This window comes from Telmatherina bonti (genome assembly GCF_933228915.1).
Source record: "Telmatherina bonti genome assembly, chromosome: 19".
NCBI classification, from domain to species: Eukaryota; Metazoa; Chordata; class Actinopteri; order Atheriniformes; family Telmatherinidae; genus Telmatherina; species Telmatherina bonti.
Genome location: NC_136617.1, coordinates 24,215,032 through 24,235,887, shown reverse-complemented (window position 1 = coordinate 24,235,887; position 20,856 = coordinate 24,215,032). Strand labels below are relative to the sequence as shown.

General features: G+C 38.8%; 1 protein-coding gene across 1 annotated transcript in view; it reads left to right on the top strand.

Moving 5' to 3' along the window:
- hibadha (3-hydroxyisobutyrate dehydrogenase a) overlaps window positions 1-13,518 on the top strand; it is a 27,427-nt gene extending 13,909 nt beyond the window's left edge. Inside the window, exons 5-8 of the mRNA XM_079258562.1 lie at window positions 4,475-4,608; window positions 6,340-6,416; window positions 11,282-11,438; window positions 12,138-13,518. Of these exons, the coding sequence (XP_079114688.1) occupies window positions 4,475-4,608; window positions 6,340-6,416; window positions 11,282-11,438; window positions 12,138-12,296 (527 nt within the window). The 3' untranslated portion in view covers window positions 12,297-13,518. The remainder of the gene's footprint in view (window positions 1-4,474; window positions 4,609-6,339; window positions 6,417-11,281; window positions 11,439-12,137) is intronic.
- The last annotated feature ends 7,338 nt before the right edge of the window (window positions 13,519-20,856 follow it).

The window sequence follows — 20,856 nt, the reverse complement described above, 5'->3', positions numbered from 1 at the left end:
AGTGCAGTCGATAAAGAGTCTGTTTTTAACACAAGAGAGAAGCATTAGTGAAGTTGGCAGAAAAACTGTTGAAAGTGCTGATTTTTGATGCTTAAGTGTGTGAGCGATTTTGGTTAACGCGCACCCTTGTCCCATTTCGCTTATTTATTCTATATCCGCTGTGCTTTTTATGGCCCCTGTTTTGGGTTTTAATTTGTTTGAGAAAAAGATCTACCCTTGGGTGTAATTATAATGGTGGACCACATGAGGCTTCGTATTTTGCCAGTAAACATCCTACCCCCATTGGCTTATACTCCAAGAGTCGACTCCCATTGACTCAAAGCTGGTGCACTTTTGAGCCAGAATTATGAGATGAATGCATGAAGCGAAAACATCCTCTCATACATTACCGGTCAAAAGTTGGGACGCATTTTTCTATCAAATCAAGTGCATCCAAGGTTTTAATTGATCATGTATGTATAGAGTTAAAACTTAAGTGGTATATTTCAATAAAATACTTTGGCACTTAGAGGCATAACATAAAATCTGTCATATTCTCATGCAATCTTGCACCAAGAGCAGCAACATGATCATTTGAGCAAATTAGGTTTTTCTAGATCACTAATCATATTATGGGTGCTGTTTTGCTCTGAAGATTTTTCCACATAATCCCTTGACAGAAAAGCAGAGTTGTGGAATGGTATCAAATGCGTCAGTCATTACAAAACACCAGAAACACTCCCCTCATGTGTGTGTAGTTTGTGGAGCCTCGTATACACAAATCTAGTTCAATTTAAACCCGCCACCAATAAAAAAGAGGCTACTGGTTTACATGCGGCTTGTAACTCTGAGACACAGCCTCAAAAGCTCCAACTGACGTCTTACTGGCGGCCAGCTCTGGTGATGTGCACCTGCCTATGATACGCACATGCACACACATAATCCAGCTTGTACATGCACCACTTCAGACAGAGCTGTGCTTTAAAAGGTTATATAGCTGTCATGAATTGCTTTGCTTGATTTGTTTGAGCATAATGAGAGAATTGCTAATGAACTAAGTATTCACTACAAACAGACCAAACCAAATTTGTTACTTTGATGTTCATTTGCCTTCACACAACCAGTTTCACACTCATGGATGATGCCATGGTTGAGGCCTTGTTGTTGAAGTTTATACTGTGTGTGTTTGGCAAGTTTATTTCAAATGCACACACTCGGACACACAACCATATCCCATGTGGAAGAGTTCTATCTTTAATGCAATATTATAGAAAAAGAACAGCTTACATTCTGCTCCCTCTTGTTATTGTACATATATTTGACTGATTAGCTTCCTTCTTGTTACACCAGTAAAAGTTGTTCGTGAATATTTGAGTTGGATGTCTTGGTGGTGCGGGGGTGGACACCCACTACGTAGTTGGCCCAAGTTTTTTCCCAGGTTTTGGATGACAGAATAAGGAGGTGGTTCTTTCCTAAGGGAATTATTTTCAGGCGAGGATTTCCTTTTTTAATATTCCGTCTTAGAAAAGGTGTCAGTAGTACTTTCAGACCTCTGAAATACTTGTAATATAGTCATTATTTTTTTACTTAACACATATTTGTTTTAACATATTCAACTTTTTCCAGTGCATGTCCTCTTTTTATTGCCATCTTTTCTGTGCTCCTCCCTCTCGACATCTCTGCTCTGTATATTTTATCATAGATGTCTTCCCCACAGCCCCACATACCTTGTCTCCTCCCCCTAGGGGGCGTTGTGTAGTTGTGCAGTGCTAACGATCCACGACTGTCACTCCCGGTGGGATGGATGAGCCGGTATACTCGGCACTCAGGAAGCCTCATTAGGATTCTTCTTTAATCCGTCTCTGACAGCACCGGCCCAAGAATGGGACGTCCCCTCATGCACGCTGAACACAGTGAAGGTGCACGAACCACATAAACACTACCTTAAAATCACACGTAACAATAACACTTTAATCCGTGCACAATAAGCAGACTGGCTGAAGATGCCTACACACACATACTATTATGCTAATAATGTCTTATTCTTCTCCCTACAAGGATCTTCCATCATCCTGGTGTCACTCCTTATAGAAATCCACTACAGATCATAAGAGCTTATTATGGGTGATTAGTTAATTTGAGGGAGGGATGCCGGGAGGTAGAAACAGAAAGATCCTTTTCTATATTTGCTCTCTCTCCCTCTCTGTTTTTTCCTCCTTAGTGGGCTATATTGATTACCACATTGACAATGTCATCAATAATCTTCTCCTTAGTCGTCAGCAAACAGTGATCTCTACTAATGAACCTGCAACATTGTCACACTGCTGTGTGTATTTGGGCATATGTATTTAAATTTGTGAGGCTCATCTTGTGGCCTAAAGGTTGGAAATTGAAATAAAAAATATAGGACACTGCTATAGTAATCAGAACTATTTGTAACTTATACTGCAGACTAAATACACTTAAACTAAATGTAAAACATGACATGAAGTGGCAAGAAAGGAAATAATATATCATGTCTGTGGACCATATGTGTGTATGATTGGGATCTGTGGTAGCCTTATGTTGAGCGCATGTTAGCTGTGGTCCATAGGCAGCTGCCGCAGCGTGGGCTTTGGACTTCATTATTTGGCCCTAATGACCTGCTGACAGCTCATCACTGACACACACAGAAGCACACAGTGTCATGATATCCCTGACAATAGCACAACCAATTAAATGGGGGGGAGGGGGCAACATGTATATTTATGTTTATGAACCATGGAAATATAGTTTTACTCTGCAGTAAACTCTGATACAGTAATTTAAGCTGTATTCTCTGTAGAAGATCCCCTTTTAATTATTAACGCCTACATTATTAGGTTTTCACTAGTTAGAGGCCTTTCATTAGAGCATGATGGCACCCTAAAGAGGGATCAAGTCCATCTCCATTTCCTGCTGTTTTCAGTCATTGTGCTTTTTTATCATCTATAACAAGCAGGAAGAAGACTTTTCAAATGCTAAAACATAAAAAACATAAATTTCATTAACTGAGGGGAAACAAACTTGGCTGTTGTGACTGTACGGTGAACTCATGTGAATGGTATAAGCTAACTTAATCATGGCTGTAATAAGTGATTACAAAGCATCATTTACTTGTCACTGTAGAAATAAAACTTAAACATGATACAATTAAATAAAGCCAACTGTTTTGACCACCCAAGAAGAAAAAAATAGGTCTTCATAAGTTATTTTCTATTGGATGTTGTATTTTTTTTCTTTTGCGATAGTAAGTGTTGGATATATCTTAGAAGTGAGAACAGCTTATCAACTATGTAGTCATTAGTTCAATTTATTTCTGTGCAGTTCAATTCCTTTTTTGTGCTCTGCCAAGTCATAACAAAGCTATCTCAAATCACCTTTTATTTACAATCCAGTTCAATACAATTCATTACAGTCCAATTGTGACTCAGTTAAAGCGAGTCCCTTATATGATCCACATTAATCCAATTTATATTTGAGTTCATATGAGCTCAAATAGGTAAAAACAAAACATGCACAGGGCAGCAGGCTGAAATATTAGTTAAATGTTTGCGATGACCCTCTCCTAGGTTTCCCTTGAATACGACAATACAGCCTCATCTGAGCCCCCCCCCTCCGAACCAAGGATATGTGATGTACTTCCTTCCTATGGAGGCAATCTGTTTCTCTGCATTTATGTTTATAAAATTTTTATCTTTTTTTTTTTTGCTTCCAACTTATGACCAATACTTTTCAAATGATTCTTTATAGATATTATTGTTTTGGGGTTTATGTTTTCTGTGTATACATGTGTGTTTATGTATTTCACAGCTTAATGTGTATCTTTGGTTCAGGCACAGTCACTGAAGTATTTAGGGGACAGTTGATTGCATAAGAAACTCAGGCTGGTTGGCTGCATCTTTCAAAGAAAAGGGGTTATTTTTGCATTAAGGACCCTGTGGAGAGACTAAAGGGTTGTTGGGAGGGGGTTGCCTCCCACAACATGGCACGCTCCTTAAGCCATCAGGCATGGGGAGGGAATGCCTAATTGAACATGATAAAGTGTAAAGTTAATTACCCCTCACGCCTGTCACTGATACCCACATGAGAGAGGCTGGCCTCAGGCACAGCTGGTGGTGTGCACTTGCATTTGTGTGTGTTTATGTGTATGTGAAAGAACAGGGGTGACAAGACAAAAGCCAATGGTTCCCACGAGAGTTGCACAGTGCATCATGGCAACAATCGGCTTTTAAAGATATCTGTGTCCCTCTGGTGCACAACTACTTAACACTTTTTTCCCACACACAAACAAATGCACACACAGATAGATGCACAGCTGACATTTTTAGTCAGCTGTGCATTTAATGACATTGAAATGACATCACATTTAATGACATTGAAAAAACCCTGTGCTTTAAGATGTCTTTTGTTTGGCAAAGCCAAATGTGTACATTGTCAAGTTAACCTCAGAACTGTTTGTATAATGTGTGTTTAGGTGTTGGGGCTGCCAGCATGGCAAAGCTGACCTTCATGGTTGGAGGAGTTGAGGAGGAATATCAGGCTGCACAGGAGCTCCTCACCTGCATGGGAGCCAATGTTGTGTACTGTGGACAGGTTGGCACTGGACAGGTAAAGCAAAACTCACTCACAGAGATTATGGATTACATTCTGTATGTTTTTGTGTGAAATAGTTTAATATATCATTGACAGACAAGTTCTAAAGTGCAACAAAACGAATATTTGCTCTTACTAATCCACGGGTATCTCTCTTAAATATTTTGTTACGGCAAATTTTCACCAAGGCAGTGTACACCTTGTTACAGCTGTGGTGTGGTTTCGTGCCAATATCCCTGGCACACCAATTCACACCAGGAGTGTGTTAGATGCTGAGCGTCCGCACTGCACTGCACTGCATCCACGAGATCACAACGGGCATTGCATACCAAGAACTGTAACTGATGCTTCCTCAGTTTCCTTTTGCTTTCTGGAAAAATGTTTTAATTGGCTCATCTTAAATTGCAACCAGTGGTTTCTACATTATAGTGCATAGATCAGGGGTGGCCAACTCTGCGGCACGCCTGTGTGAACCAAACCATTGCAGAAAACTGTTGCAAGTAGCGCTGCAGCATTTATTTCATTCTACCCATGGAGAGGAGCTACCATTGTCTTCTATGCGTACATGTTTCACAAAAAAACAATTTCAGTGAGAAGTAAGGATACGCCTATGAATCCGTGGTACCCTAAATCTGGTTGAAACAGCTGTGTTTCCGTCAGCTGTACCTTGTAAAATAAACTAAAACTTTAGTTACAATTTTACTGTATTTTAATCTAAATTATAAACCTGATATCTAAACTATTGAAAGTTTTCATGATTATAAAACCCTAATGGTGGATACTTACATTAATTTACTCTGTCGTGGCTTCCTACCTGCATAAATATAGGCTACTCTGTGTATAGGGTAGCATAGTTTTATGGGGTAACTTGCACTGTCTGATCTTCCTACTTTCATAGCGTACTTTGGTTTAGTTATACTGTCAAGCCATCAATGCTGTACCTCCTTGTTGTGGGAATTTTGTGTTGTGAAATAAACTTAAGTTTTATTTTTTGTACTTGCATGTTTATAGAAATTATATATTATAAATTCTTTTAACTATTTTGTTTGTTTAATGATATGTGTGAGTATCTACTTACACTAATCTATATTGTGGAATCATCTTATCTGCATAAATATAAGCTACCATATAACATAGCATACTTTGATGGGGTAATTTATAATGCTGAGACTACCTACTTGTATAGATATAAGATATTATATAAACCAGCATATTCCGATGGGGTAGTTTAAACTGCCAATTCATCATACTTCCACAAACATACAAGGTTTGATACTTTGATAGGATAGATTATACAGTTGATACAGCCTATTTTATTCAAAGATTGATATTTCAATGCCCGGCACATTATTTCTTAAGACCACACCTATTGGGTACTTCAGTTTGTTAAAAAATAACTAACAAACAACTTTTTATTGCACAAACTGTATATTGTATTAAAAATTGGTGCAGTATTTTGTTCTGATAGGGTAGCACATTTCGACGGGTTAACCTATAAATTCAGCCTGCAGTAGCACTTTTTGACAAGGTCACACATTTTGACAGACTGGCGGAACATGGCACATGAACACCTAGGGGACATCCCTCTTTGGTGGCCTTTTATCACTATCCACTGAATAGTTTGTTCAATTCCATTTCCTTTTGTGATGCCTTTTAAAATTTCATTCCATTTTGTAATGCATGATTGTTTTTCAAAAACTTTCTTTGTATTTAAGGATTACTTTCTTTTTTTCTACAAATCTCCAGGCAGCTAAGATATGCAACAATATGCTATTAGCCATCGGGATGATTGGGACTGCAGAGACCATGAACCTTGGCATCAGGTATAGTAAGCAAAGCTGACCTACTGGATATTTGTTGTTTAGAAAGTCAAGACTCAGTTAACATGAAAAATGCTTATACAAATTAACAGGCATATTTATTTGTGAAGCCAACTTTTGAGCATTTTCCTATCATTAATGGGTACAAATAAAGTGTCCCTCTTCAATTTGCCACATAATAAGCTCTTAATAATAATAATGTTGCTCTTATGAAGATCAAGCTTCTATCAAGTAAGAGCATGCCTATGAATAGTAGGCTGAAATATATCCATGTTTGATTCTGGAAATCTTTTGGCACATTTGTTTTTAGGTGTTCAAGAAAAGTGTAATGCATTAAATATCACTGGTTTTGAACCATTTACCATTTAACTATGCATTAATTCAGCTGTGAAATCGCTGTTAGATATAGCCGTCACTATAACAGCAATTACTACACCAGTGATATGGCTGTAACTGTAATTTACTAGTTCAATATGGTTTTAGAAATCTGTCTGTGTATGTGTGCGTGTGTAGTTTATGGAGGTGCAAAGGGGTCAACCCCGCCCCAAGTCCGAGCCGCCTATTTTAGAGCAAGATGGATGAGAGGGTGGAGCCAGAGTCGGATTTACATCTGCTCCTTGAGCGCTCACTTGTATCCTGCCACACCCATGCCACTGAACACCATCTAGAAATCTCATCAGTCATCATGTCTTGTCCTGACCCAAGTCTCTTTGGCCAGGTGGCTGAGGATGATGGGACATGAAGTCTTCTGATTTAAACCAATACACCAAATTGTGAAGTAGAGGTCAGGCAAGTGGATGTTGAGTGAAAATTGCACACAATGAATCTGTATATTGGCTGTCAGTTAGATGAATGATGTGGGAATTTATATTCTACTGTTTATGCACATCCATTGTCAATAATAGACTGTTTCCTCTGGTCACCGTTACACTGTTATGTGTTTTTATAGGTTTTACCATGTAAAAGTGTATGTGCTTTCGGTTTTGTGTGGACGCGAGTGTAAATGTATTGCTCTTTGTACAGTGCAGCTGTGTTAGTGTGGCTGATTTATTTGTGCCGAGACAGAGGAAGAAAATTGGCATGAGCAGTTGCACATAAATCCCCTCACTAGGCCTCTGAAATATCGAGGCATTAAGCGAGCTACACAGATTTACACATTTCCACACTGCCCCTGAAGCGTACACACGTGCACACAGATGCCAATTTACATCCAGATATGTTGAAAACAGCAGTTTTCTAGCAGTATAACAACTTATCCCAGTTCATATCATTATAATGTTTTCCTGTGGTGAAAAAGAATACTTCCTACCGCATCCACTCACTTTGAATGTGAATTATCTTTGTTTTAGAAAGACTGACCATATGCTGTCTTGATAAAGCATATAGACATGAATAGTCTGTGTGTTCAGACATAGATTGTGTGTGTGTGTGTGTGTGTGTGTGTGTGTGTGTGTGTGTGTGTGTGTGTGTGTTTTCCAATGTTCCCTGTCTTCCTACTTGACAATCTCTGGGGCTTTATTAGGGGGCTTGACAAAGTCTGTCATCATTTAGACAGAACACACACCCGTAAATCTCCCACGCTGCATTGCGGCCCAGCCTCTTATGCAGAGAAGATGCGCTCATAGGCGCATGTGTACAGACACACACACACTGACACGGTCTAACACAAAGGATACTGAGCATTCACAGCCAATTTACAGGAAAATGGCAATAACATTTTATCATGCTGAACTTGGGTGTGATAGAGCTGCCCTATCAGATATTTTTGTGTGTGTGTGTCTCCTTACCTGCTCATGCTTACAGACACATGAACACACGAGCTCATGCACGCAGTTCTGCTCATGGAACTAATTTGTTGATCTCAGATGGAAGCTCTGGCCGTCTCCAACAGAGCGCGACGCACTCTTAGCGCAAGGAATGGCCACGCATGACAATTATGAACACACACACACACATACTCTCTTCCAAACCTACTTGCACACCCCCTCTTTCATAGTATTTTTTTCCCTTGCTTTTGGCGTTGTTTTAGTTTATATTGCTTTACTTTGAATTTAATTTAAATATCTAAATTTTTAACATCCTACATCTCTTTCATTTCTGCTGTATTTTTTGTGTCCAACCAGTCTCTTTAAATAGGAAAATGAGAAGCCGCATAGATGAGTGCAGAGAAATGACATGAAGACGAATTGTGAAAGCAAGAAGGAAAAAGACAACTGTCTTAGGAGAGGATATGACAATTTCAGATCTTTGCTCATATTACACACATATTTCACCGGGTCATACATGCAGTTATTAAAGCAAAAGTAGAAATGCACATGTGCTTCTTTGTTCATTTTTCTGGGAGGAGCAATCTTCTAATCAAAGTGTATAACAAGACACAAACCCTTTTCCTTTACCACAACACACATCTTTTCTCCGCTCTACGTATTCAAATGAATTGTGAGCATATGTTGCGACAAAGATTAAACAGGGGCGATAAACGTGCTTGTTGCCTCTTTAAAGGGGATAGTAAACACTTGTGTGTGTGTGTGTGTGTGTGTGTGTGTGTGTATGTGCTCGTTAGCTCTTTAATGAAATAATAAATGGAGAACGGATTGGGCTTCCTCTCTTGTGGTATCAAATGAGGACGAGAAGCTAATCATGATGAAACAGACAGTTAATATCAGTGCTGCAAATGAACTCCACCTGCTTGAGCTCCCAACACATCAACACAGCCTCCCCTTATTTCCATCTGTCTCTGTCTCATATTATTTTTTCTTTTTAATCTGCAGCAAAACCACACAGCAACATGTTTGTTTCACCATTCATGTCTGTTTATCCGTGTCAATCTTGTTAAAGTGTGACATGTCCTCTTCTTCACGCAAATTACCGCAGGTGAGGAATGACACCACTGCGTCAGCTAATAACCACAGCTGTGTGTATGTGTGCGCGCATGCGTGTGTGAATGTGTGAGGGGAGCAAGAGGGGAACTTCATTGATTTATCGTTAACAGAGGACAACAGCTCCCCGTCAGCGTCTCTGGTCGCTATAACAAACGATCTGTGCACTCGGACGCGCTTTATTGTAGCTCAGCCAGTAACCTTTTCAGCTGCTGACCCAGAACGCAAGGAGGGGACCTGCTCGTGTGTGCGTATGTGTGGCGAGTCAGGGGGTGGGGGGGCGATGTCAAACATATGTCCCCAAGAGTCCTTAGACAGGGAGGTTTCAGCGTGGATGGTGAGGGGAGGGATAGCAGAATGGAGAAACATACAGACATAAAGGAAAAAAGCAATCTCCAGGGGAGCTGGTGATTTTGTTTTTAAATCAACTTGCATGCAGAGTTACTGATGCTGCATTTCCACAACTGTTTCTTAAAAATTAAGGAGTCTGAAAGGACACACAAGGGATGAAGGACAAGGGAAAAGAGAAGGGAGAGACACAGAGTGAGTGTAAATGCAATCCTTATTCTTAATTAGTTAGAAGACAGCTAATAAAACTGTGGTAGTAATCGCAGAATGAAAGCCAGGTGGAGAGAGGCAGGGAGGGGGGACTGCTGGCTTTTAGGACCTATGATGGTTTAATCGTCATATAGAGAGCAGAATAGAGTTACAGGCCTGTAAGTAACAATAAACTTAAGGCAGCTAGGACTTGATGTGGTCAGCTTTACAGTGGCCTTTAAACCATTAATATGCAAAAGCTGTACTATACGGTCACATTGAATACCCAACACAGGCGCTATGGTTACACCCTCCTGCTGTAATGGTTGGCACTTGGTTTCACTTAATGCTTCTGTCTGTGCTTTTTCCCTTTTTCTGTGTCTCATTTGCTTTTTGTTGCTTCACATCATAGAGATTTCTCCTCTTGCATATGAAAGTAGGTTGCTACAAAATGGGGCAGCAGAACCAAGAGTGTGCTTCTGAAATGTGACAGCCAGGTTTATGGCTCCCCTGTGCTGCTTAACCACTTCTCCTCCTCCACTTGCTTGAAAGAGGGATGATGAAAGATAGTTCTGTTGGTGAACATCAATACTGCATTAGCTAGTATTACAAAGCCTTCAGCCATTATCACTGAGGAATGGTCACATCCAGGCTTAAAGTTCAGTGGGGGTCACTAGAATCAGCTGGAAATCCACACCCATTTTTTTTTTTTTTTTGGCTCTTCACACTTGTTCAAAAATGAGGACCACAATTCGTGCTTTTGGTCATATACTTTCTGTATCTGCTGTCCTTCACTTTCCTTTTTATCTTGTACTATCTTCACCATCTCATTGTTAAACATTTAAAAGTAAAACAGAAATCTAACATTGTTTTAATCTCATGAAATTTGTATTCTTCTTAGGTCTCGGCAGTTAATGGAAAATTTATCAGAGCTTACATTCAAAACCAATAATTGATGTAATTTTGTCTATTAATTAAAATGTTTGGGAATTAAAATTTCTCTCAAATAAAAGGAAAATATGGATTTAATTACTGTGTATAAATATATATATATATATATATATATATATATATATATATATATATATATATATATATATATAATAAATATAAAATTGTGTTTAATTTACCTTTTCTTACAATATCTGTTCTTCTATTATTACAATGTTTGCAATAAAAAGAGTTTGAATAATCTTGATATTATTTGAGGTCGTATTGCCTAGCCATAATTCTTTTTCTGTCTGTTTTTCCTCTCATTGAAGAGTCAAGCTCTTTGTCATTTTCTTCCTTGATCTTTCTGTTTATTTTCCTTTCTGGGCTTTTCCCAGCTACAATTTTTAAAATTTAACTCAGTAAGTCGCAAGCTTATATCTTCAGAGTATGAACACTGTTTTGTGAGTCAAATAGTGTCCACAGCAGTCACTTATTTCTGGTTTCCCCTCATTGTTTCAGACTGGGCTTGGACCCGAAACTGCTGGCAAAGATCCTCAACATGTCCTCAGGTCGTTGCTGGTCCAGTGACACTTACAACCCAGTTCCCGGAGTAATGGAGGGTGTGCCCTCTGCCAACAACTACCAGGGGGGCTTTGGAACAACATTAATGGCCAAGGTACAACAGCTGCTTTTTTGTCTTTTTGTGATATTTTGTTTGGATAATTTTTTATTAGAAGTATAGCTTCAATGTTGATGGTTGGGTATAAACTGTTATTTATGATCATATATTTAAACAGTAAGAGCCTGAAGTCTGTCCATTCATCCATTTTCTGTGGGTTAGAAGACCACACATCCTGTAGAGCAGGCTAATCCCAACTGTTAATATTTGAGAGTTTACCTGTCACTAAGTCACAACCCACATTTAATTTACTTAACATAGGTAAAGGTAAACCGCTCACTGCATTCTTCTCCAAACATGACCCCAAGATGCTTTAGTAACCCCCAAACAGGAATAACTTTTTAATCCCATGCTCACCAGACAAAATAGGTTCCACTCCTTGACTCCCGTTCCTATAAATTATCTGCCCAAAACAAAACCCAGCCAAAACACACACTTAGAACAAGTCTGATACAGTGAGAAAGTTCTACACTTATAATTTGGAATTTGACTCTATTCCTTCACCAGGGTACAGTCATATTATGAATAGCAGCTAACCTGATAAGCTGTTAAAGCACCCTCAATCCCATCCAGCGCCATTTTTAAGTCAACAAGGCACAGTGCTGTTTCAGAATAAGTTATTATGTTGATCTAACTAAATAGAGCTACTGTGTTTCTAACTTTTTTCTATTTTTCTTTTGATGTGTCTGTTTGAAGGATCTTGGTTTGGCCCAAAACACCGCCACCAGCACAAAGACACCCATCCCTTTAGGTTCCCTCGCCCATCAGATCTACCGAGTCATGTGCTCTCGTGGCTATGCTAACAAAGATTTCTCATCTGTCTTCCAATTCCTGCGTGAGGAGGAAGGACAGTGAATGGAGTACAGCTGACTGTGCTGCTATCATACCCAAATATACTGAAACCAGAACCACACACCCCAGTGTCCCTTATCCTACTATGCTCAGGAGCAACAAAGGCCTAATACTTAGGCGCATATATGCAGTCCAATTAACATGTTGTTTTGTTGACACATGCCCCCTTGTTGCAATAGCTGAATCATGATTTTCTGTCCCTGTGCTTCCCTTATAGAGCAAATCCTAAAACTGTCTTTACAACAGTATTTATAAAATGCAACCAGGTAGAGCAGGAGGATGAAGTATGTCAGGTTTGCATGTAACAATGCTACTAATATATGGCTTTTCAAGATGGTTAATGAGTAATAATTGCACGGATGTTTAAAGTTAAGCATGTATTTGTCAGATTTATGATATATAGCTGTTACCCAGATTACCTGAGTCTGAACATGTGAAATGATAAGGACAACAAGGTGGTAAGGATTCATGTTTTGGTGAAAATGTAATTGAAGAGAGTGCAGGAGAGTCCAGAGGTTCTGATACAGTGCACAACTGTTAATTTCTATATTAACAGCTGCTCATGTGAGGCCCAAACTCCTCACGCAACGTTCAGTGAGTTTGTTCCATTTGTTGTCCCTGACAGGAAGGTGGTGTCATTCAACCCCTTTAAATCCTTTCATTTAGGAGACAATTTAATTTGATTGTTTAGTAATTTGAATATTTCTTTTATAAAATTTTTATAATTAACCTTTGAATACACTACAGTTTAATTGGTACTACATATAAGTCCTTACTTGCTGGGTTTACCAGTTCTGGTCCACTATGCTGTGAGAAATACCTGGTTATTTTTGTACCGTGTGCATCGCAGTGCGATGTGCTTGGGCATTTTGATACTGTTACATTTGAATTTACCTCTTTTCTCAACTGTCTACATCTGCTTATTGAGCCACCTGAGTATTAGTTTGTGACCAATATTGTTGAAATTTTTTACTGTCAACTACAAAACGTTTTGAGTGTCAAGCACTTTCCCCAGTTCACATTTCTCCTCACATACGCTCCTCTTTGTCTCTCCTTTCCTCGCTGCAGGGTGGAATGGTTCTCCCTGCTCTCAAAAAATGTACATAATTTATATTTCATATTATTGTGTAGCATTGCATAGGAATCTGAATTTTTTTTTAGTAAAATTCATTAATTGTGTCTACAGTTTGTCTTTGTTCTGTCAAACAGATCCTCAGTCATGCTGTAGCCTAAAATAAAAAAACGTTCTGTGAATTGGGTGGAGTTTTTTTTCTATCTTATCAATCTAATTTATCTATCTAGCTCACTTTATTTATTGTTACAATGACTGTATTTATTGTTACAATGACTCTGGTACTACTGTTGCCTTCACTTTCAGGCTTCCACCAGTTCTTCCTTGGGTCCTTGGTATTTCTCCAGTTTCTCTTGTTTCTTTTTCCTGATGTTGCTATCATTTGGGATGACTGGATGAACACTATGAGCTTTACTTTGCTGCTTATCAACGTACTTAGCCCTTTCATTCTCCACCACACTGGGAGGTGTTCCCCACTGCAACTTAGGGGTCACTAATCCATATATTGCACAAATGTTTCTGTGCATGTCTGGCAACTTGGTTCTGGCATTCTATTCATCCTTTGCTTGCCAGTATTTTGTACACTTCTGTTGGGTGCTGGATTGTTTCAGGGGCCTCTTTGCACAGTCTGAACCTGGGGTCCTGCCTGGTGTGGTAAATCTGGGCCTTGAAAGCCCTGGTACTCAAGGCTGGCTCCTGTGCTGTCATGAAGGCCTCTGTGATGTCTTTCAGTTCAGCCATTTCTATCTATTGGTAGGACTTATTCATATCTGCCACTTTTCCATCGTTAGGTGGTACATCCCTGGGGCTTGCCCTCCCATGATGGTTACATCATTTCATTGTCCTCCTGGTTGCAGTGCACAAGAACTCATTTAATCATATATCATTCATATCAGCCTTACCAATGCCTTTCTATGTCTCTATCATGTATAGATCCATGTGCCCTCTTATTTTAGCTAATAGCTCTTTATAGCTACAATCTTATGCTGAATCTCTGGTGCTGTAATGATAACTGGACTTCACTGGCTTCCCAAATTTTTATCTAGTATTGTTCAGTCTCCAGTCTTGATGAGTTAGCTTTTGTAGTTTTACCCTCTGACTGGAAATACACTTGAGCTGGATTAGTGGAGAACCACCGTGTATTTTCCGGGCCTCTATGTCTCCTGTGTATTTCACTCTGACTCTGATGTTTGGAGTCTTGGATTTGCAGTTCCCACTTCCTCGGGCATGGACATCTGGCTGTACCTTTTGGGTATCCCCTTTGTGGTTGTAGCCTTCTGAAGTGCAGAAGGGCATAACCTTCCAAATCCAATAAAGCTGATTGCATGGTAGACCTATACTAATATCTTTGCAACTTTGGTACTTAATTTAGCAATTTTCAGACCCCTCCAACAACTCTATGTAAAAAAAACAAAAAAACAAAAAAAACAAACTACTATCATAAAGTCTAGAGACTTTTTTGGGTGACTCGTTCAGAAACATAAAAGTGTACATTTTCATTGGCTGCTGTGTAAACACCTTCCCCCTTCCGAAAATAACACACAAGAGGATTGCTTCTCAAGCAGCATTCAGCTTCAAGCTGCTGTCAGAATGGGATGTGATCACAGCTGCTGCATGACCATACTAAAGTTGCCACTGGTTGATCCCGCTCTAGCTTTCAGTCAGATATTAATGTTTATTAATGAGGAGTGTGGACAAAAACATTTAAAAGGTTCAAAGTACTATAACGTGTTGTAGACTCTTGATAAAGAAACAGGTGGAGGTGTTCAAGTTTGTAAGATACTTAAAATAACACTAACATTATGTCTGTTCAGTTTTGGCCAGGGTTGTTTTCTATTGCTTTTTTACTGCTTTAAATGTAATTGCATTTTCCCAGATAATAATAGAGCTGGAGTTTCAGTATTACCTATGTCTATTATTTTATTTAGTCATCCTCTAAAATTAATTTATATAAAAAATAATATATGCTTTTTGGGACAAATGTTATGCAATAAATCTAGACTAATTACATAACCTGTTATTAATTAGATCATTTATTTAGCAGCAAAGTCTGAGACAAATTTATTAACTCTCACCTGTGCTTAAGAGACTCCATTGGATCCTTTTGCTACACAAACTAAGTTTGCTGACTAAAACTGCATCTGGGTCATTTTTCCGTTGACATAAAAACAACTTACCAGACAATTAGGCAGTGTGAAAAATTATATGCATGCCCAAGGTGAGGAAAACTTTGTGGATGAATCAACTTTAAATAGACTTCAGCCTTGTTCAGCACATTAGAACATGCCTATGCCTGAAAAGTACGGGGTAGTAATCTTTGCATTATGGATTTTCCACATCTATCCCAAAGATGATCTATCCCGAGATGTTTATTTCTTTTTCTTCTTAATACCACCACCTGGAGCTTTTGTTATATTTGTCTTTTTTCTTTTTACTGAAAAAGTATAACATTGCAGAACATTGAAATAGTGACTTAAAAATCTATGTTGACACTGGAGTTTGTATTTAGAATTAGATTTAAACGTGTTTACATTTGGCAAGAGTTTAATCTCCACTAGCAGATTGTTCCACTTGTTTGCAGCATAACAGCTAAATGCTTCTTCTCCATGTTTAGTCTGGACTCTAGTCTGGACTAGTTGACCTGATTCTTTGAAGAGCTCTGCTTGGTTTATATTCTCTGAACATTTCAAAGATGTGTTCTGGGCCTAAACCATTTTTGGATTTGTAAACAATCAGCAAGGTTTAAAATCTATCCTATGACTGACTGGAAGCCAGTGTAAAGATTTTAAAACTGGTGTGATGTTCAGATATCTTAGTCCCAGTTAAAGCTCTTGCAGCAGCATCGGGATGAGCTGCAGATGTTTAATGCTCTTTGTAGAAAGTCCTGTTAAAAGGCCATTCCAGTAATCCAGTCTATTGGAGAGGAATGCATGGATGAGTTTCTGCGGGTCTTTCTGGGAGACTAAACTTTTAATTCTGTTGATGGTTTTGGTTTGGTAAAAAGGTATCTTAGTGACAGCTTTTATGTGGCTGATGAAATTCAGATCTGAGTCTGTCAACACTCCAAGGTTACAGACTGATTTCATTCATAAATCCTTCATCCGACGAAGTGTCATGGGGAAGCTGGAGCCTATCCCAGCAGTCTTTGGGCGAAAGGCAGGGTACACCCTGGACAGTTACAAAACAGAATAATCTTAGTTTGATCCTCATTTAATTGTAGAAATTTTTCTCTTATCCAGGTGTTTATTTGCTCCAAACACTGGCACAGTAAGTCTGTTGTACTGCAGTCGACTGGTGACAAGGACACAAAGTTGTGTGTCGTCTGCATAACTGATAATTGATGTTAAAGTTCTGTGGTATTTGACCCAAAGGGAGCACGCACAAGTCAAACAGAAGAGGTCCAAGGACTGACTCCTGAGGTACTCCACAAGTCATGGCCACTCGCTCAGATTCATAGCTGTCGATTGTAACAAAATAACTCTGGCCTTCTAAATAGGAACTGAACCAGTTAAGGACTACTCCAGAAAATACAACATAATTTTACAGCCTGTGCAACAAGATTCTACAAATGCAACACTGAAATCCTGCAGAGCCAGGACTGATACTTGACCAGAATCAGTATTCAACACAATGTCACTTAAGACTTTGACCAAATTTGTTTGAGTGGTGTGATGAGGTTGAAAGCCTGACTCACTTTTATCACAATTTCCACTTTCATTTAAAAAGTTGTTAAGTTGATTGAACACAACTTTCTCAATTATCTTGGATATAAAAAAGAGGTCAGAGCTGTCAAGAAAGTATTCAGAAACCTTGTGTTTCTTTCTCAAAAACATATTACTACAAGTGAAATGGCTGATGTGATTATATTTTATTTTACATTAAAGTTTACCTGATGCATGCAGTAGCATGCTGACGCTAACATCAGCATGCTACTGCCCTCACAAATAACAATAGTGAAAGGGTGCTGTATGGAAAATCATGTACACCATGTACATCATGCATATGTGCTAATTTTAACTTTCCACAATGTTTGGAAATGTCTTTAAATTTTGGTTATTTGACCAAAAAACACAGAGATAAAGCAAAAAAAAAAAAAAAAAAAAAAAAAATCCTGTTTGATGAGTCACATCACCAGGTTGGATAATTTTGGAAGTGGATATCTGTATCAGGTTTGATGGTAACCCAGGTAGCCATGTCGATCCTCTAATGGCAAGGTCTAGAAAATTATATGGAAGCATTTATTGTTGTTCTGGCATATATATAATGTTTAAATTTACTTATATATATATAGTTGCCCAATTTATGCGTTACCTAGATTACCTGAGCCTGAACATGTACTGATACTCTTGATTGATGGGAGCGCTCCGTGGTACTTTGGTCCCATATTTTGGGCAATATCATCCCATTTTTATATAGTTAAAAGTGTCAGCTGATGATCTTGCCATCCCCCTCCTCTGTGGGTTTTTATTTCATTGTTTCTTCCAAACTCTTGAGCAGGCAGTCATATAAAACTTAATGTCAGTCGAGGTGGAATAGCAGCACTAATCTCAGAATGATGCCCTTATTTCCATCATTACAATGAAATGAGATGAAAAAAACAAATGTGGTTGCATTTTATTTAACACTTTTTTCTTAAGGCTGATGTTTCTTTGACATTTTATGGAGCTGCTGTTGTCTAAGTGGTAGTCGCAGTTCTAGCAGACTGTGGTGAGCCATTGGTGGCAAGAGTTGTGTTGTGGCTTTATGACTCATTCTGTTATTGTTCTTTGGGAAGTTATGCACTTGCCTAAGCTGTCTGCTTTGAAAATCATCTTCATGTCATTGTAATAGAATAGAATTATCAGATTGAAATAAAAAGGTGATTTCTTTACATATTTTTCTCAAACATTTATATTTCAAGGACTTATTTTAGATTTTGTCTTTACAGACAATAGATCTGAGTCTTCCTGAGGTCTGTCTAAACTGGAGCTACGCCTACTTGGCCTTCTGAATTAGGCTGTGTCGCTGATTCATATTTGGGTGTTTTAATTTGCCTGTGTTTTACAGCAAGCTGCTGAGCCGGCGGTTTCCTCATTAAAGGACACATGAAAGCAGGTTATAAAGGAGAAGTGGTGAGGCCGGCCTCTGCTGACGTCTGAAGGGGGATGCTAGCGACTGAGGCACCAACAAAGTCCCGAGCCAGCCGGTCTAAGCCAGAAGGCCTCACCCTCTCAGCCTGGCAGCCAGCAGTGGGACACCAGACACACCATAGTTATTGTGTAGACACCAGAATACTGAACCAATTTAGTGTCAGTAAGAGTTCAGCATTTCATGAGTGACTTGTTACTATTTATAGATTATAAAGGTATGTGTTGTTCTTAATGATACAATTAAGCCCAAAATTATCGATACCAACACTGAACCTGAATTTAAGTTGATAAGATTTGTTTTCTTCTGGTTTGAATGGCATAAATCATCCCACTGAAACAAAGGTGTTGTATTTGAATTCATGGAAAATTTTTGACAAAGATTTTCTAGGATTTCAATGCATAATTCAAAATATAATTTAAAATGTCCATATGTTTTCACACCATCAACCTAATCAAAAGTCCCTATCAAGATGTACAGTGTAAGGACCACACCTTTTCTCAGGAGATTTATGGGTGTTTGAACTTAGGCGTTCCTCATGAATTTACTTAGGCTTGGACTCTTGACTGCACCACTCAAACTGTTGGCTTGACTATTTGGGACATATAATTCTGATCATTGTACTCAGCACCATTTTTCTGCAGACTGGCTGATGATTTTATCTTAAAACAGTCTTCTGTCACACCTATCAAAAAGTTTTGCCTGATCAAATGGCTGAAAAACAATTTAGAGAAGGAAAATCTTGTTCCTTTGTGCCAATAGCTCAAATAACAGAGTTAGCCTCTACATGTTGTGTAGTGCCAAAAAAGCAGAGATGGAGCAACAGATAATTTACAAATTCGTCAGGATGGTCTTGGTAGTTATATTTGAACTTTGGTTGATCCTTGGAGATCTAGGCTACACTTTGGAGAAAACATCAGGCAACCTTCAGAACAGCTTTGGATTTTTACCTGTTACTGAGAAAAGTTCTGAATGGTTTTAGGCCAGCTTTTTTAATAAAAAAAAAAAAAACAAAACAAAACAAAAACATACAAACAAAACATGTCAAACTGTCATTGAGAAAGCTACCGAACCCCATATCACTCATATTGCATTCATCAGAGTGTGAATGTGAGCCACTCCTAAAATAAAGACTTAAGTTCTCTGTATATTGGTGAGTATAACTCTAAAGGCACTTAAAATGCAGTTCACACACCTCAACTAGTTTATGTCATTTCCACCCAGATGAAACCTGCAGTTCCTTTTAACCTGCTCATGAATACATTACTTTTACCTCCTAGCCTCCTTGCCTCTCAAACGTTGTTGTAAATTTACCACCTGCTGAGCTCCACTTTCTGCCATTTAGAGATTAAAACAGCCTCAGCTCTGAGAGCTGCTAAGATAAATACCTGAGCCCACAGTGTTCATTATTTCCCCATTATAACTGCTTGTGGATCCTCCAGGCTGTTTAACGACTCCATCTCAAAGAAAGTAAGAGTGGTGAAGTCATGAGGCTGGATGGGAGGCGAGGCTTCTTAAAGCATCCCATGATTCATATCAAATGCAGGTTAAGTGGCATGAGGCTAAATTAGTGGCTGGAATTTAGCAGGCATTATAGCTCATGTAGTGGTGTGCAACGAGCCACTAACTGTGTAGTAATGTGGCCTTGATATCTTTTACATGAACCCACCAATAATATTCAGCCCATTTAGTCCTAGCTCACATCCACACCCACAGTGTCTGCACATCAGCAAAAACACCCACATGTCTTCTTCCTGTTTTGTAGACATCATTCCCTCGTCCTGAGTCACTGACTCCGTTTAGGTTCATTAGTGAAGATAATTCCATTTCAGACAGCAAGTCAGCACCAAACATGTCATGTCGACAGTGAATAACATAACAACAGCTAATTATAACTATTAAGTCCTCATTATAATTTCATTGGGGGTGTATTGAGTTGTTGTGAAACGTGGAGCCACTACCTGGTTAAAAGGTTGCATCTTAACTATGAGTAAACATGTCAGCATAAATGGAGCCCTTCTCTCTTTCCTTCACTGTCGCTGCCTTTACACAGATGTGGTTTTAAAAAAGCAGTAGAACTTGTTTCACATCTATCTATCTGTCTATCTGTCTGTCTGTCTGTCTGTCTGTCTGTCTATCTATCTATCTATCTATCTATCTATCTATCTATCTATCTATCTGTCTATCTGTCTATCTGTCTATCTGTCTGTCTGTCTGTCTGTCTGTCTGTCTGTCTGTTTGTTTGTTTTAGGAGCATCGCCTTTTGCAATATTTTGTTGTTTCATCCATAGTTTCCTTTTCTTTTTCTACCTTTCCCTCTGATATGGTCCACACTATTTTTCTCATTCACAATACCCCCCATAC